We start from the raw sequence: 16,994 nt of genomic DNA on the forward strand, positions 1-16,994 counted from the left end.
AATCTTAAGATGTTCAATGAGAGTGGAGACCAGATTGAATTCTCCGAGGGAGATGAAGATGGGTTTTTCAAGACACTGCAAATACCATCTTGTGTATTTTGGACAAGTAAGTGCCATCCTGTAAACTAGCTATGAAGCAAATATGTCTGAATAAGGTGTTTTCTTTTTTATAGTTCTTACTAAGCAGTACTCTAAGGCGCTAAACATTGTATGCTAGTAAGATTATGACTAATTCATAAAAAGGTGTTAGAGTGGTAACAGTCTAGGAATATTTTTTTTTTTTAATTTTAAATTTGAGTCTTGTAGTTGGTAATATGATGGTCATTAAAGACTTATATAGTCATTAATTTTAGGGTCCATATAATTAGTCGAGGTACGGGCAAACTGGTCTGGACATCTACATTAAGAATAATAATAAAATATATTGTAATTCATAAACCTTGAGGGGTATAGCTCAATTGGTCAGGTACTAGGTTTGTTTTTTAGAGATTACCAGTTCGAGTCTCACAAATCTCAAAATCATTGGAGGCTTACATTGTCGTTAACTTTAGAGTCTGTAAAATTAGTTAAAGCACACGCAAATTGGTTTGGATAACCATAATAATAATAATAATAATAATAATAAAAGAAAATAGTAATTCATAAGTGTATTTAATTAATAAGTGGTTGTTTTTTTAAAATATTTTTTATTTATAAATTAATTAAAATAATATTTTTAAAAAAATTAATTTTAATATTAATTCATAAAAATATTTAAAAAATGTTTTACTCAAAATGATTCTCTGCAATTAACTGCACTATGCACGCTCTATTGCCTGGCACCAGGAATTTTCTTAGCTTTCAGTGTCATTTTGATGCAGCAATGGGAGTGGGTTCGCGTCTTTTTCTTCTGTTTTTTATTTTTTATTTTTATGAAATAATAAAATCATCTCCTCGCCTTTACTGTCCTTGAGTGAAAAATTGCAAAAAAGAGAGCTCGATGAAATTTTTTGAAAACTTTGAATATTAACTGGAGTTTTTTATTTATTACTATATATTAATGTTAAAAATAATTTTTTTAAAAAATAAAAAAAAATATTATTTTAATATATTTAAGTATTCTAAACACCATCTTGATTTGTAAAATAAAATTAAAAAACCAGTTATTATGGTTGGAAGTAATTAATTTTGTTAAACATCAACAAAATATAAAATGAAAAAAAAAAAACACCTCAAATTTACAAATTAAAATCATGATTTAACAACTCATGTTTTTTCTTATTATTTTTCTTAAATATTTAATATTACTGGTTTAGAAAAAAAAAATCAAGTCTTTGATTGATTGTCGCCTACCTATCAGAATCAACGGGCGTTTGTTTATAATTTTATATATTGCAAAAACATCTTCTCATGTGGGCGAAATCATGAGTTGTTTTTCTTCGTCTTGGGATGGAACCCTCTCGCAGAATGATTTCTCTGTTGCTGCTCACGTTTTTACCGAGAGATGGGAGAGGAATAACTCTTCTTCCCCTTCATGGTTTTGGGTTAATTCTCCAAAAGGACCTCCTTTCCTTGCTTCTTCTCAACATGTTGCCGTTCTTTCTTTCTTATCGATTTCTTTTTAACCTTCAATTCCTCCTTTGCTTCTCTTACTTTTTGTTTGTTTTATCTTTCCTTTCTTTTCCCAGGTGGAGGGATACTTGTCTTTGGAGAGCATTTGTGTTCTTGTCTCAGCTGAGGTCTGCTCTGTTCTTCATCATATAATGAACCTCTAATTCCTTAAGTTTAACCCCAGAAATTGTTATTGAATTTTTTATTTTTTTTACAGGATAGTAATGAAGAAGTAAGTTGCACTGTGGAAGAGGAGGCTGGTTTCTCTGAGATAGAAGGGGCAGCTGATAGTGCCACACTTGTATTTCCTTCCTCCTTCCTCAGATAGTCAATGTTCTATGTTACTGTTTCTTCATACAGGCTTAAGCTTGTGTACCTAGAAACTTGCTCTTGTGGAAGTTATGTGTTACAATTATCCCCTTTTTCACTCTCATCTTCTTGCCATTATCGATGTTGTTCTTGTCCTTTGCTGCCAGGTTCAAAGCAATCGTCATGAAGCGCATTACTACGATTTTCATATAGTCTATAGTGCATCATACAGGGTTCCTGTGCTATATTTCCGTGCATACTGCAGTGGTATGTGCTTCTCTCTTTCTCTATGTTGATGGACATACATGTATATTATGCACGCACGCCTCTTAAATTTTGTGAACATCTTGGTATCTGGAGTTATGTCTTCCATCTGACTCTTTACCAAACTATTCTTACAGTCACTGATCCTAAATGATCCAACGTAATCTAACTAAAGCTAATTCAACGAATTGATCAAGTCTAAATGTTGGGCTGATATTATTCTAGGCTTCTAGCTGTAAATGACAGAGGAATTGAGCCATTGTGTCCATGCTTGTTTTCACAGTGATGTCAATGAGTTGTTTAAACATACTGATTTTTGTTGAGTGTATAGATGGAAGGCCGTTGCTGTTGAATGAAATTGAAAAGGACCTCCCAGCCTGCTCCTCGAAGGTGTTGTTGGAAACAAAGTGGACTTTCATAACTCAGGAGGTGCATTTTCTTCTTCTTTTTTCTTCTCAATTATCTTATCACTCTACATTTGTTTTCTGGTTTTCTCTAAGTTTGTTATATTGCAACAAAACCATTAGATAGATATGATCCTTGTTTCTGGTAGGATGAACAAGGAGACCGTTTTTTAAGCGTGAGTCCATGTTTGCTCGGGTTGGGGGTACCACGCATATGATTTTGTATAATCAAGGAATGCACCAGTTGATTCACAGAAATCTTTGATTTTTTTGAGCACTATCAAGCTGGAAGCATTTTTATTTCATGAATATATCTTAAGTGTTTATATGATGAGATCTACACTTGTCTGGTGTCCGGCGATGCAAACATTGAAGGGATAATACACATGGATTCGACGACTTTGGGCACTGACTGCATACAGTTTCCCTCTCCGGATAATGAAAAATAACATACTAATTTTATCCAGTAGCTGCTTCTGCATGTATTTTGGATATTGATCAAGCATTACTTGTCAATTCTTCTTGAGAAAGACTTGTGTTTAATTGTTGGAGTCATGCACGGGACTTGGAAATGGTAACTCGTTGAATGTTATCAATTCAGGAGCATCCATTCTTGAATAGGCCATGGTACAAATTACATCCATGTGGGACCAGTGAATGGATGAAGTTGCTTTGCCTTGGCGATGAGGTTGCAGCTAAGAATGGACTGGCCATTGAACTATATCTGGTGTCATGGTTCTCGGTCGTTGGGCAGGTGGTTGGTCTCAAGACCCCCCTAGAAATGGTGAAAAAATCAGTGTAATCGACGGCAATGCTTCGGACAAAAAATGAATCAGCACGGAGGCATCCTGGATCCAATTTTGACGATTCCCATGTCTTATGTCAGGCTGTTTTTCGTGTTTTTGTTCCATAGTTTATATTCTTCATCGATGATCCTAGAAATCGTTTCTTATTGCATAAGCGTTTTACACCCTTTTGATTTCCATAAAATTTGGATCAATAATCCACACCTCGTTTGTCTATCTTGGTGACTGCTGTATGGATGATTGAAAGATGGCAGGCCTGTAAACCTCAATTCATAAACAAAATATTTCTGTAAAGGTTTATTCAAGAATTGTCTTTTACAATTGCAAGGCTGTAGTTTTTCTCCAAGAGATTACATGCATTAAGTTGTAAATCGAACACATTGTCAGTTGTCTCAGACGCAGGAGAGCAAGAATTACATCAGAAAGGTGGAGAATGCATAGAGCTTGACAAACTGGACTCCTCACCAGCAGAAGGCAAAAAACAAAAACAAATCAACTGTAACATGTGCGAGAAAATCACATAATTAAGGTCACAGGAGATGGGTTATAGCATCACATCTTGCATTTCTTGAGATTTCAATTTAGAAAAAAAAAAAAGCTGGATGTAATTTACATACATTAGAAGCCATGGATTCTTGTTTCTGTAAGGTGTGAGTGAACTTCACATGGAACATAATTCATCCATGGGGTCCTCTGGCATCATGCGAAGTCTTTCTTTTCATGCCAGTAGTGATCATTCTGCACTATTTTCATGTATTCGACTGAAGTGCACAAGAAATTCTATGTTACCCTCAGCACCCTTTAGAGGAGACTCAATCCAACCATTGCTGCGGAATCCAAAGCCCTCCACGCCTTTTGTTATCTTCTCTAGAACCTAAACATTAGAAGCAAATTCATTCCATATTTTTGCTTAGCAATATCAAGTAATTTCTACTCTTGTTTATTTTGTGAATGATCTCAATTGTCCAGTGAGTCTAGAAGCAAATTAGCTATTTAACCTGCGCTTCACCGCGGGCTGGACAAAAAAAATTTGAAGAAAAAAATGATGCTCAGCTGACAAAAAAACACGTTCTAATAAAGAGAAGAAAAAAAAACAATGACAAACAATGAAAAAAAAAAAACATCATCCCATGTTCACCTATTAAACCTGTAACCCAAGTCATTTGAAAAGAAGCAATAAACATAAAAAAAAAAAAAACCTTAAAGCTCAATTTTTAACTACCCAGTGACTAAATTTTTTTTTTTAAAAAAACCAAACATACAAAAAGAAAAAAATTAGCAATTATATGTTAAAAAACAACTCGAGATTGCTCGGGCCAATCCGCCTAACCTACATGTCAGGTTATGAGACCAGTATAACCCCATAAAAAATAAAACAAAAAAAATAAAACCTAATTTTTTTAAAAAAAACCATTGTTAAATCATGAGATGGAAAGGATTAGAAATATAACAATTATAAGCAAAAAAAAAAAAGCTTGAGCCCACTCAGGTCAACCCGCTAAACTCACGGGTCATGTTATGAGATCAAGATAACCCTATTGCGAAAGGAAAACAAAGAAAATTACAAAATTCAATTTTTTAAAAAAACCAAAATTGATTCATGATATGGAACAAAAATAAGTAAAAAAAAAAAAACCGATGTCAACTCTTGTTAGCTTATAAAACTCGGGCCATATGATCAAAAATACCAAATATGAAAAAACCATAAAGATCAATTCTCAATAAATTAAATATTGAAAGATAAAAAAAAAAAAATTCAATAACACAAAAGGGTCCAAAAGAAAAAAATAGTTATTAAAGAAAAAAAAAAAAAAAGACTAAACCACCTAGGTTAACCTGTAAAATCCATGGGCTAGGTCATGAAATCGAGTAACTATAAAAAGAAAAACGAAGAAAACCATGAAGCCTATTGTTTTTAAAAAACCAACGTCAAGTAATGAGACCAAAAAAGAAAAAAAAGTAGAAGAAAATACAGGAACCCAAGTCAGCTTATAAAACCCGTGACCCAGGCCATTTGATTGGAGGCACTAAATCCAGAAAAACTACAATTCTTAAACTTAAAAAAATCAACTGTTAAAGGATGAAATAAAAAAAAAAAAAAACAAGCATGAAAAAAAATTCAAAAGAAATAATAGAAATTATAAGAACGAAGATAAAATTTGAAACAAAAAAAAAAATTAAAAGAATAAGGAACAAATCTAAAAATAAAATCAACAAATTAAAAATCTTGATTGAAAGATAAAATTAAAAACAATTGAAAGTTTACAAAAAAAGCAAAAAAAAAAAAAAAAGAACCAGGGCTAAATCTATCAAATTGAAAAATAAAAATTCTAGATTGAAGAATATAATCGGAAAAAAAACTCACAAAAAGACTAAAGATAAAAATTAAAACAACAAAAAAAAATATAGACCAATACACAAACATACCCAATCAAGGGGATTGTCTTGATATTTTAAATGTTAGGCACGAATCTCGAAGGAGAAGAGAGAAGATAGAGAGAGAGAAAATATCTCTAATGACAATCAATCCATAAAAAAATAACAAGCGTCACCTAGGATGAAAAAGGACATTATGAGGAATCCAATGACACAACTAGAGATTTGTTTGGTTGTCATATGAAGGTGCCGCGCCGCCGAAGCCCGATGATCTCTCCCATGCACATGACAACTTTGTTTTTTTCACTTTAAAAGACTAATCTACCTCTTAACTAACCTATTTATAACTAAAAACACTCACGTGAAAACATGAAATTGCCCCAAAATCAAGCCTTAAAAAATTATGAGATAAAAGTTAACTTTGTGATTTCACTGTAATAATGAAAATACATAAATGCCCCAACAGAAAGGCTTAATTGATTCTGACATAAAGGGTAAGGTGGCAGTTAAACTATGTAAAAAAACATAAAATCTCAAAAAAGCCTCTGGCAACCAAAAACACGGTTTTTCATTGCTAAAAAGAAAGATGAAAATACGTTTGTATCCCTACCAAAAATGAGAATGACATATGGATCACATGGAAAAGACTTTACTCCTGAGCTTAGTCTTCTCCTGAACTTAGTCTTCTGACTTGATTTGAGGAAAGGCAAAAACGTTATTTTACTATTACAATCCATGGTAAATTCTCTGGAGTGGATATCCCACACCCTATATATTTTTTATAAATATATATATTGTGAATTGAAAATCTTGAGAATCATGTTGCGAAACCCAATCTAATGAAAGATTTAGAGATGGCCCGGGGGATGCATACCTCTTGGTGGACTTGGGAATCTCTTACTATCCCGCCACTTCCTACCTGAGAAGGGACTATGAATTATTTATTCTGGAGATGATAATTAAACAGCGTTCTCCAAGAAAGAACAAAGGCTAACTTGCAAAATAAAATGAAAAGACCATTTGTATCAACTCAAGCCTAAGAAAAAGGCACGCTACGAGTCCACATATAGCCAGCCATTCGTAAAAGAAACTAAAGTTATTGGAAAGTGTTTTTCAAACATAAAACGGCCCCCTCATTGTATATCATGTACACTACTAGTACTCCTCACTGATGTAGACCGACGGTCATGACATACAAAAAACTGAAAAACAAAAAAAATTAGGATAAACTACTACTCCACCAGCAAGGCATGTTTAAAACTTTCTTCCACTTAAGTCTGCTGTAATGTTTATTAAATTATGTGGCAAATTCTGGTAAAAAGAAAAAAGAAAAAAAAGTGCATAAATTGGGCTATGCAAAAGGCTGCTATGTTAATGCTCTTGCTTGATTGGAATTTGAAATCTTAAGCCAAAGCCTAAACTTTTCACCTTTATTGTAAATGGTTCTGCATGAAAAAATAATCAAATTTAACTAATATGAAACATCTTTCTTTAGCCATAATTGAATGGTGAAGACAATCATAAACAAAGGTAAACCTAAAGAAGTCTTTACAAGTATTTTTTAGAGAAAAAAGGTAAACCTAAAGCATTATTACCAAAAAATTAGAAAGGTTTTCTTTCAAGTTTTGTGTAGACACACTTCATAGATTCAATTTTGAACAATAATCTGGATTACAATTGGATAGCAGTTAAAATTTAAAGACAGGAATATTAAAATTCTACTTTCTTACTTGAGATCTGCGAGCTTCAAATTGGGGTTTAACCAGGGTCACTAACGTTGCCTCTTCCTTCATGACATTGACTACAGCAGGCATGACCTGCAAAAATAACTAAAGTCTTTGAAGCACCACAAAAAGGTATAACACAACCTTGGACTAAAGAGGCCTCTCCCATGAAAGGAGAAAAAGGAGTGGCTGAATGAAACAGTCAAAAATCTGTAAATATAGCAAGAAACTATTTTACCAATGTTTGAAGGCTTACCAGGAGAATAGAGATGAATGAGAGGTCCAGAGTCACCAAATCAACTTTTTGGGGGAGTTCAGAGAGGTATCTTAAGTTTGTTCTTTCTATCACACAAACACGTTCATCTCGACGTATCTTGTCTGCCACCTGATGTGGAAGTCACTGTAAATATTTATCAACAGCCACTAAGAAACCACCACCAAGACTTTGATGTCTAAAGGTTGCATACACTATCATTTATAGAGCAACAAAAGTCATGATCTTACTAGTAAGAGTTTCCTGTTTAAAGGTCAGCTACGCCATCATTTCTAGAACAAAAGTCCATATAAATTTGCTATAATAAAAAATAAAGATTTACATACCTGTCCATAACCTACATCAACTCCATAAACAAATGATGCACCATTCTGAAGCAAGCAATCAGTAAATCCTCCAGTGGACAATCCTGAATCCAGAGCTACTTTGCCAGCTACATCAACATCCAGTTGTTCAATGGCAGCTTCTAGTTTATATCCTGCCCTGGATTAGCAAACCAAAAAGTAAAGTTCAACACTTCAAGCCTCACAACCCTGACCAAATTTACTGCAGACTGGAATTTCATGTATTCAAATTGCATTACGAGTTGTTTCAGGGGGGGTAATCACCTACATACATATTTTGGAACTTCAGCAATTATCTCAACAACAGATTTCTCAGACACAGGTGTGCCAGCTTTGTTCGCCACCTTTCCATCCACAAATACTTTACCTACACCAAAACATATCAAACTATTAAACTCAAACTCCCAACATCAACTATGCTTAATATTACGACGATGAATGAAAATTGAGGAGTTTACAAAGCAGGCTATCTCTCAGACATGACACTGTTACATGGTAGTATATGAACAAACTCAGCTATTAAGCAACACAAATTGCCATGCTCATACAGAGGAAACTAGTAATGTGCAACAATAACAACACTTTGTGGCAGACTTACATTAGCTAAAATCCATACCAGTTATTTGTTTCCCATAATATTCATGGGAGAAAAACTGGATTTATAACCTCTTCCTTGTCAAAGTAACTAAATCATAGGGCTAGAGAATGTTGATAATACAATTAAGTTATTTCACCAGTTATTGAAAAAGGTTATTCAATTGCTTAGCTTGCAGCGGACTAAAACCTTGAGGTGATCACCAATTCAAGAATATGGCTAACCTTGTAAAATCCATGATTGTATAAATGTTCGGCTGTATTGCTGGAACCTTTCAAGACATATTTCATCCAGCCTCCGTTTCCTGAAATTGTCAAAAGTAAAAAAGTGAAACAATGAAAAGAATATATAAAAGAGCTTTTGAGACAAGTTCCGACACTAATTGCACAACTTACCGTCCTTTCTTGATTCCTGAATACATGGTGTTTAAATTAGAAAAAATTGTAGTTTAATGCTATTTCCTGTCTCTTATAAGCACTTACTATGGTGGATAAAAGCATGACTAAAATTAACAAGCTGAGCAAGCAAGCGAAAGCAATGGGAAGTAAGCATGGAAATGTATGTATGGTATAACATGGGAAACATAATGAGAAGAGGAAGGATAGCTTAGCTTACTTTTTAGGTAGTTGAAACTTTCCAGCCTTAGCAGGAGCAGCAGCAAAGCTTCTAATTGGACTACAGTGCATTTCTGGTTTGACCCATCTAACTGAAAGTTCAAGAAAGGAAATAACAACAATAATAATGATAATGCATGTTAAGAAGCTGCAGCTCAGAAATGAACAAGTCTGTTATTTCATCAATTAGCAAATCAATTTGAAGAAAATCAAACACCCACCCCATAAATAATAATAATAATAATAATAATAATAATAATAATAATCACCATCATCATCATCATCATCAACAGCAACAACATTAAGGAAAAGAAATCCCCTTAAAGACTAATGGGTCATCATGATAAAAGAAAAACTCCCTTTGTTATGATGTTAATTTATGAAGCCTCCAAGTGTTTGTGAAAATTACTGACTGCATGGAAAGATGCATGGGGAAAGGGGGAAAGAGAAGAAGACCTGGAGGAAGATTAGAAGCGTAGTAGTGGCAGTGGTAGGATCTGGATAAGAGAAGCAAGCTTGAATTTTCAGTACTACAGGCGGAGCGTGAGAAAATAATGGGAAGCTTGAGATACTGCGCCATTTTTTGCCTTCGCTGCTCCTGTCTAGCTCCAGCCACACTCCCATATCTACGTCCTATTTTATAGTCAGAGATGACATGTCGTAAATATTTATAAACGACGTGTAGCCTTGTATGTAGTTTTTAAAAACCGAATAAAATCGCAAAATCCGCTTTCAATTCTCTAGGGTTCGTCTGCTTAAAATATGTCAAGCAAATCCAAATTATCCGACTTTAACTATGGGTGAAATTAGATAATATAAATATTATAAATAAATTGATTTTTTTAAATATCTTTACAATTTAATTATCAAATATATTAAAAAAAATACTTAAAAAAAGAAATAGTTCCATTAAGCATTATATTGTGACCAAATAACACATCTTTTTATTATTTTGATCTTCAAACTTTTTTTATTTATATTTTTATTATCCTGAGTTATACTAGCATGGTTTTGTAAGTTCATATTTCTTTCAATTTGCATTTGCTTCATATGGAAAACATGGAGGAATATTTCAATGATGAATTCAAAATTAAAATTTTTCAAAACACAATTTTATTGGTAGTTAAAAATAAATAAATAAATAATAATAAAATTTAAGGAAAAAAAAGAAACTCCAATGGGATATGATCACCAAAAAATTTAATTTACTCCCTAAACTTTTAGTTTACCTATTTATTTGGTCCTTATTGTTTTAAAATTTTACTTTTCAATCCAAAACTTTAATTTTTTTTTTCATATTTAAGTCCCTGTATGCTAAGAGAGAACAATGTCAAAAAATATTGTGAATAAAGAGTGCATGGAAGAAGACATTATATCCATTATAAAAGCTTATCTAAATGTCGTCTTAATGTTAATGAATTTGTCTTTTTAAGAAGAGTTCAAAGGGAGTGGATTTGTCTTTTAACCATACTTTGTAGATTGAGATCCTTTTCTTTTTATATATATATAAAGATTAGAGGCTCTTTTGAGGTTCAAAATGAGTTTATTAAGGTTTTTAGGTTTTTGTTTTTTTTTTTTTGTTTTTAAGTAAAAACAAATTGAAAATGTGTTTTTAATATCCAAAAACTATATTGATTTTTTGGTTATTGAAGGTGACCTAAGATTAGTGCAAAATATAATAAGCCAATCTATTATAGAAGAGTCACTTGTTATCCATTATAAATACAAGTGTAGATGATGAGTCATCAACTCGTGTTGTCTTGGCTTGCGAGTCACATCAACTTCCCACTTTTTAAGCTTTTTATTTAATTTTTATTTAAATTTCCATTAATACATTCCCTTATTTTTTATGTTATTTATTTTACATTATTTTTTTATTTAAATCTTAATTAATACATTTTATCTTCTTCTTTAAATAGTTTTGTTCACTTTTTATTAAAATGGTAATTAATATTTTTTTTTTGTTTCATAATGCTTCGAAGAGAATATTGTGATTTATCTTTAAATTTCCCCTTCTATATTTTATATAAATAAATCGAGTTTACATTATATATTTATAAAAATAAAAACTATTTGATTTTAGTGACTAAAATTAACCTTTAATGTAAAATAACTAACAACACATTAAATAAGGACAACTATTAGCATGTACATTTTTCTTTACTTTCTTGAGAATTTCAACAACAATCCAATTCTTCTATTTGCTTAACAACATTTAATGATCCAATCTAACATAAAAACCCACCTAATATCATTGATCCAAAAAAATTAAAGGTTTCTCCTTTTCATCTAATTTAATTTCTTTATTTGTTTGATTAATCAATCAATTATTTCTAATAATAAAAAAAAATAAGAAGAAGAAGAAGAAGAAAGAGAACAAAAAAAAAGAGTAAGAAGGAGAGTTAGAGAGGACTAACTCGATCACCAATATTATAGAACTTGTTTTTGTCGTAAGTCATAAACTTAGAGGTTTGATTGATGTATAAATTGTATAGTTTATGATGGAACTTGTCAATCGTCATCATCATTGACTTCTATATATTATTCGACACCATCATCAACACCACCGGCTTCATCTTCTCCCTCTCTCTTTAAAATAGGATTTCAATTAAAATGGGTATTTTTGAAATATTATTTTCAAATAAAAAGTTTATTGTAGCAAAATTAGAGAGTCTCTCTTATGATTTACTTTTACTTCTTTTTTATGAATCAATTTAGAATTTAAAATCAATACCCTTAAAAAAGTTTTAAACATAAAAAATTATTTAACCTTTGAAGTGAATTCACTTCAGAGAGTTCCAAATAAGTTGTAAGTTTCAATTTAGAGGGTTCCAAACAAGTTATAAGTAAATGTTTTCATTGTGTAAACTTAATGTTATATGATAACATAAAATATCCTTATTTATCTAAGGATCGTTGCCTCTTTATTTTGGTAAGTGTTCAACACAAATCCTTTTCTTCTCTTTTCTTTTTTCTTTTCTACCTCCTTTTCTTTTTCTTTAGTATTTTTAAATTTTTATTTTATAGATCTTGATTTGTTTTTAATAAAGATATAATTTTTTATTTATATTACATCATTAGTATGTTTTATAGGTGGAATCTAGATTTTTGTCTAGATCTAAATGTTTATAGAATTTTCTCTTTCTTTTGCCTCATTTTTTTTTAGGAGTCTACTTCTATGTGTATTATATTTTTCTCTTTTTAAATAAAGGTTTGGTGTTTATATATAATTAGTTAAAATATTTTGATATTGACTGATGGATAAGTGATGCAGCTTGAATTAACTAGATTAGGATTTATAGGACACACAAAGATAAAATTCACAAAATAGGCTAAATAAGAACCCTAGCCACACTACTAATTTTTGAATAAAATTTTTTCTGCAAATATCTACCTTAACTAGAAAGAAAAAAAAAAGAACCATAGAAAAATTAAAAGCCAAAATCTAAAATTAAATAAGAAAAAAAATAAAACTAAAAAGGAGAGAGAGAGACATATTCTAGGCCTAATTTGATGACCTTCCTAACATCGAATAATTATAACCAATCGATCCACTATAAAACAAGGTCTGTAGAATATCCTGAAAATATTTAAGCTTAATCCAATGGCCGGATAAAAACACACTATTTTTCATTAAACAGGTCATTTGACTTGACTAAACCTCTTATTAGGCTTGAAGTTGCCCACTTGAACCATATATAAGTCTGATAGATTTCTATGTGATCTAATTGTAATAAATTCATATTCAACTATTCAAGTCCTCTAGAACCTTCTACATTAGTCTCCTAGTATTGGAGAGAACTTGTCATCGAGTTCTAACCATCCATTAAACATGAGAATAAATGCTACATATTAAAGATGTTAAAGGTCTTTAGATATATAAGAAGGCAAAGTTTGTAGGCATTGCCATTGATCTTCTACAACACCTTACAAAAATTAATCTTCCTCTCTTGAATCCCTTTACATTATGTAACATGAAACCAAACATGAGTAAATATTACCCATGCCAATTCATCAACCTCAAAAGTGACCTTCTTACATTGGTTGTCTATCTGGGCTTTGTATTTGGTATGACTGTAAAAAATCATATGCTTGACCTGACCATGCATTTCATGAAGATAATATGTCATGTCTTTAACTTGGACATTCAAAGTCCCAACATGAATAATATGCTCTAATTCAAGTATACTTGATGGATTTTGACCATAAAAAAAACCCCTCAGCTAAGTGGTTTGTTTTTTGGATATGTTATTAGCAAACTCATCTTTTAACAAGATAAGATCTCATTTATGTGGTTTGTTTTCTGCTAAACTTTATGGTAGATTCCCTGATCTTTAACTCACCACTTTTTCATGTTTATTTGTTTGAGGATGATAGGCATTAATAAAATCCAATTGAGTTCTCAACTTATTCCATAAACTCTTCTAGAAATTGCTTATAAACTTGGTATCTTGGTTTTAAGTAATAGACCTCAAAACCTCGTAGAAATGAACCATCCTTTTAAAGTAAAGATGTGCAATCTAGGTAACATTCATAATTTTTCTAGAAGTAAGAAAATAGACTATCTTAAAGAACTTGTTCAGTATCACCAAAATAGATTCCTAAGCATGTTGGATACAAGGCAAACCTAACATGAAATCTATGCTAACATCTAACTAATGAGCATCAAGTATGGACAAAGAAGTGAGCAAACCAACATTAATGAAAGAACCCTCAAACCACTTATATGTGATACACCTATTCATAAATTTTAACATTTAACCCGACATCTCAGGCTAAAAATAATTAGATGATAATAAGGCCGACATCTTATTACGCTCGAAGTGACCATTCTAATATAATTCACAAATTATATACTCCATAAAGACATAACTAAGAATACTCAATTATATAACGCAAAACAAGTAACTATTAACAAGCATATAATCACCTTGTTTAGCATTAGTAGATAACTCAAAATAAATATATCTAAATGATAGATCTTTTAGGTACAAGTCATGAAAAGTATTAAACCCTATAATCTAGGTGTACATGGTGTTTGGGAGAATATGAGCCTCTTTAATGCATCATCTACCTTGTTAAGGTTGTTAGATTGGTTTTTAAAGGAAAAAGTGAATTCCTAAAGATAGGATATCTTTTTAGCATATTGATGACTTAACTTACTATGCTTATATGTACTTTAAAGCCTCATGATTAGCAATTAGTATGAACTCTTTATGTAACAAGAAGTGTCACTAATATTTTAATGACTCAATAATGACATAAAACTTAAGGTTTTACATAAAGTGTTCTTTTTGGAACTTGTTAGTTCTCATTGAAAAATACCTTAAGATTATCCTTTTGGCTAAGAAAACCTTCAATCTTTAAACTTGAAGCATTATAATTCACCTCAAATAACCTATCAAAGTTAGGAAGAACTAGGACAAGAGATTCAATAATCTTTTATTTCACTAATTAAAAGTTGGCTTTCACTTCTTCTATTCATTAGAAAGTGTGCCCTTTAAAGTAATCTATAATGTATAATTTAAAAAAACTAAAATTATGAATGAACTGCCTATAGAAATAGGCTAACTCATAAAAACTGTTAACATTATGAATGTTTTTAAAAGTGGGACACTCCAAAATAGCTTCCACCTTGGCTTGATTAACATGCACACCATCAACAAAAACAATAAAACCTAAAAAAGTGATGGTATTAGTAAAGAACATGCATTTCTTATCATTTATAAATAATTGCTCGTGCTTTAATATATAAAAAATAGCTCATTGATGCTTTAAATATAATCTAATGATGGACTATAAATCAAAATATTATCAAAGTAAACCACCATAAACTTGCCCATGAATGGTCCACAACACACGATGTATGAATTAAATGAAGATACTTAGTGTATTGGATAGTTTAAATGACATCATCATCTACTCATTAACCAATGCTGCATCTTAAACGCCATCTTTTACTCATCCTTTAGCTTGATTTGAATATAGTGGTAACCGTTTTTAAGGTCAGTTTTAGAGAAGAACTTAGAACTAACTAGCTAATCTAACATCTCATCCAATTATGGTATAAGGTACATATACTTTATAATGATTTAGTAGATCGGTCTACTGTCTATACGCATAAACTATATGATATCTCTAGCAACTCTATCACCTAACATTGCAACTCTTTAGAATCGAGTCATTATGCTAAACTATTTGGCAAGTTTGAACAAAAAATTAGATTGATTTGGCGCTGGAGATTTGACATTAGAGGTAGCATTGATTCAACTTTTCTGGTATCAAATCTGTAAATTCAACCAATACTTCTTAAACCTTTGTAATACTATCAATATTTTCATCAAGGTTACTCGAAGACATTAATTAAAAAACCACTATTTCATTATCGAACTCCTTTAAAAATCAAGATATAGTTAACTAACTCTTTTATTTATTTATTTATTTGGCTCAGCCATAAAAACTACCCTTTTTTCTTCTTCTTTTCTATGCATTAATATTATACATTTTCTTTTTATGTTGAGGGTGTATGTGTTGCATTACCTATCATGCACTATCCATTTGGTCTATAAATGTGTTTTCTAGGCCTTTCACATGATCTTACTTCAACAGATTCAAATCCTATTATTCATATCCTTTAAAACCTCTTACATCAATTGTTGCACCTTGGTGGACATCGCAGCAGGGGCTGAAATGTCTATCTTGTAAAATTTGGAGTCCATGAAATTGACCTTAGGGTAGAAAACATCAGAAATCACCAAAAAAATACCACTGGGCCACGTGCGCGTGCACAACCCACACACTACTCAGTTGACTAAAAATAAAACAAAATTAGGATTTTATGTATTAGTCTTAAAATTTATTTTTTTCACACTTTAGTTCCGGTATGTTAAGAAAGTAGAGAGAAAGCAAATGAAAATTAGGGAAGAGAGAGAAATGGCATGACGGATCACATTTAAGCCATAAAAAAATTGATTGGCAAAAAAATAATAATCTTAGTGTCAATAAATTCGTGTTAGAGAGAGATGTTCAAGAAAGTTGTTTTTTTTTTGTTTCCTTCAAAAATGCTAGAAAAAGTAGAATGGGTTATATTAAATTTTTTTATATGAAGTTTTTTTGAATTTAGTTTGGATTTTAGTTTTTAATGTGATTATAGGTCATCCAAGTTAAAAAATTAGTTTATTGATGTATTTTTTTTGGTGAAATTTGGTTGAAATATGAGTTTTGGGAGTCCAACACTTGAATGCCAACTCTTTAGCTATCAGTGGTAGTTGGAGAACAAAATAGAAGATGACATGTTGTTTCCTCAAGTAAATAACATGTTGCCAATAATATTTTTTTTTTTTAAAAAAATTGGATGGATAACTTGTTGTCCACACACACACAAATATATATATATATATATATATATATATATATATATATATATATATGCCATAACTTTTAAATATAGTTATATTCTTTTATGTTAATATTAATAATTATTTTAAAAATAATTATATGTGAATTTAATATGTAAATTTTTCAAAGACTTTTTCAAGAAAACACAGTGAAAATAAAATATATTTTTAGTTATTTTTTATTTAATTTCTCAAATTAATCATTCTTTTTTTTTTTTACAATTAGTTGTGTATAAATTATAGAGGCATGATTTATTTTTTGTTTTTTTTTTATATTGAAACTATGATATTTTTTTT

General features: G+C 31.0%; 2 protein-coding genes across 4 annotated transcripts; one reads left to right on the forward strand and one right to left on the reverse strand.

Moving 5' to 3' along the window:
* Window positions 1-1,286: 1,286 nt before the first annotated feature.
* Window positions 1,287-3,703, forward strand: LOC118041117 (ubiquitin-like-conjugating enzyme ATG10). Of its 2 annotated transcripts, none has more exons than XM_035048281.2 (6): window positions 1,287-1,568; window positions 1,668-1,718; window positions 1,808-1,891; window positions 2,067-2,166; window positions 2,495-2,592; window positions 2,717-3,162. In XM_035048281.2, the coding sequence occupies exons 1-6, from the start codon at window positions 1,404-1,406 to the stop codon at window positions 2,783-2,785; spliced, it is 567 nt and encodes a 188-aa protein (XP_034904172.1). In that variant the 5' UTR covers window positions 1,287-1,403; the 3' UTR covers window positions 2,786-3,162. The 2 variants fall into 2 exon arrangements, with proteins under 2 accessions (XP_034904172.1, XP_034904154.1); XM_035048263.2 differs by lacking the exon at window positions 2,717-3,162 and adding an exon at window positions 3,169-3,703 and having other exon boundaries at window positions 1,303-1,568.
* LOC118041113 (uncharacterized) lies at window positions 3,643-9,924 on the reverse strand. 2 transcript variants are annotated; one of them, XR_012167937.1, is made up of 10 exons: window positions 9,757-9,924; window positions 9,302-9,392; window positions 8,911-8,990; window positions 8,356-8,458; window positions 8,074-8,230; window positions 7,730-7,858; window positions 7,480-7,566; window positions 6,624-6,668; window positions 3,991-4,247; window positions 3,643-3,869 (listed from the first exon to the last, which is right to left on the reverse strand). XR_012167937.1 is itself a non-coding variant. In XM_035048250.2 (9 exons), the coding sequence occupies exons 1-9, from the start codon at window positions 9,878-9,880 to the stop codon at window positions 4,107-4,109; spliced, it is 957 nt and encodes a 318-aa protein (XP_034904141.1). In that variant the 5' UTR covers window positions 9,881-9,924; the 3' UTR covers window positions 3,818-4,106. The 2 variants fall into 2 exon arrangements, 1 of the variants encoding a protein (XP_034904141.1); XM_035048250.2 differs by having other exon boundaries at window positions 3,818-4,247.
* Window positions 9,925-16,994: the final 7,070 nt, after the last annotated feature.

This window comes from Populus alba, chromosome 14, assembly GCF_005239225.2.
Source record: "Populus alba chromosome 14, ASM523922v2, whole genome shotgun sequence".
Classification (NCBI taxonomy): Eukaryota; Viridiplantae; Streptophyta; class Magnoliopsida; order Malpighiales; family Salicaceae; genus Populus; species Populus alba.